The 1,966-nt window shown below is 58.2% G+C and overlaps 1 protein-coding gene across 1 annotated transcript in view; it reads right to left on the minus strand.

Moving 5' to 3' along the window:
- PRMT5 (protein arginine methyltransferase 5) overlaps positions 1-1,966 on the minus strand; it is a 34,587-nt gene that overhangs the window by 2,879 nt on the left and 29,742 nt on the right. Inside the window, 2 exon segments of the mRNA XM_015850686.2 lie at positions 197-313; positions 1,467-1,560. Of these exon segments, the coding sequence (XP_015706172.1) occupies positions 197-313; positions 1,467-1,560 (211 nt within the window).

The following is a 1,966-nucleotide window of genomic DNA, read 5'->3' on the forward strand; positions in this document are numbered from 1 at the left end:
AAGCCCCGCCCCCACATCAAGCCACACCCCCTCATCTTTGATTGACAGTTGTTAGCTCCGCCCCTTATCAAGCCCCGCCCCTCTTGTCAATCAAACCAAGCCCCGCCCCCTCCAGCCAATCAAATCAACTCCTTCCTGTCAATCAAAAGAAGCCCCGCCCCCTGGTGTGAATGCCGCCCCGCCATTGGCTGCTCACTGAGGGTGACGTCCCCATATAAGGTGGTCTCAAAGTAACCGGCGAATCCGTGTAGAGCCGTGGTGACGCCAATGGGGAACGACAGCACCGCGTAGCGACTGTTGTCTTCATCTGGATCTGATCGGCCAATCAGAGAGAAGAGAAGGGTTAGGACACGCCCACTTGTCAGGAGAAGCCTCCCTCTCATTGGGGGCTGAGCGACCAATGGGAGAGCGGAGAAGGGTTGGGACACGCCCGCTTGTCAATCAGGCCACGACAACAGGAAGTGGGACAGGAAGTCCCACCCACAGGAAGTAGTGGAACAGGAAGTGAAACAGGAAGTCCCGCCCACAGGAAGTGGAACAGGAAGTGGCACCCAAAGGAAGTGGAACAGGAAGTCCTGCCCAGAGGAAGTAGTGGAACAGGAAGTCCCGCCCACAGGAAGTGAAACAGGAAGTGGAGCAGGAAGTCCCGCCCACAGGAAGTGGTAGAACAGGAAGTCCCGCCCCCATGAAGTAGAACAGGAAGTGCCACCCACAGGAAGTGGTGGAACAGGAAGTGGACCCAGAAGTGGGGCAGGAAGTCCCGCCCACAGGAAGTGGAACAGGAAGTCCCGCCCACAGGAAGTAGTGGAACAGGAAGTGGGGCAGGAAGTAGCAGCCACAGGAAGTGAACCCGGAAGTCCCGCCCACAGGAAGTGGACCCGGAAGTGGGGCAGGAAGTCCCGCCCATAGGAAATGGAACAGGAAGTCCCGCCCATAGGAAATGGAACAGGAAGTCCCGCCCACAGGAAGTGGACCCGGAAGTGAGGCAGGAAGTCCCACCCACATGAAGTGATGGAACAGGAAGTGGTGCCCACAGGAAGCCCCGCCCACAGGAAGTGGACCCGAAAGTCCCACCCACAGGAAGTGGAGCCAGAAGTGGAACAGGAAGTCCCGCCCACAGGAAGTAGTGAAACAGGAAGTGGCACCCACAGGAAGTAGAACAGGAAGTCCCACCCAGAGGAAGTCCCGCCCACAGGAAGTAGACCCGGAAGTCCTGCCAAACAGGAAGTGGAACAGGAAGTCCCGCCCACAGGAAGTGGCACCCACAGGAAGTCCCGCCCACAGGAAGTGGTGGAACAGGAAGTCCCGCCCACAGGAAGTGGACCCGGAAGTTGGGCAGGAAGTCCCGCCTACAGGAAGTGGCTCCCACAGGAAGTGGTGGAATAGGAAGTCCCGCCCACAGGAAGTAGTGAAACAGGAAGTGGCTCCCACAGGAAGTAGTGAAACAGGAAGTGGCTCCCCCTGACCTGTCTTTGGGTGCTGGAAGGTGAAACATGGCTGCGGAGCCGCCAGCTGGTGGAAGTTGTGCAGACGGACCACGTACGGGGTCTCAAACTGAGCCTGGGGGGCACAAACACATAGACACAATATAGCTGCCCCATAGCTGCCCCATAGCTGCCCCATAGAGACCCCATAGCTGCCCCATAGAGACCCCATAGCTGCCCCATAGAGACCCTAAAGAGACCCCATAGAGACCCCATAGCTGCCCCATAGCTGCCCCATAGAGACTCCATAGCTGCCCCATAGAGACCCCATAGCTGCCCCATAGCCACCCCATTGAGACCCCATAGCTGCCCCATAGAGATCCCATAGAGACGCCATAGGGACCCCATAGAGACCCCATAGCTGCCCCATAGAGACCCCATAGCTGCCCCATAGATACCCCATAGAGACGCCATAGCTGCCCCATAGACACCCCATAGCTGCCCCATAGAGACCCCATAGGGACCCCATAGAGACCCCATAG

This window comes from Coturnix japonica, unplaced genomic scaffold, assembly GCF_001577835.2.
Source record: "Coturnix japonica isolate 7356 unplaced genomic scaffold, Coturnix japonica 2.1 chrUnrandom511, whole genome shotgun sequence".
Lineage (NCBI taxonomy): Eukaryota > Metazoa > Chordata > Aves > Galliformes > Phasianidae > Coturnix > Coturnix japonica.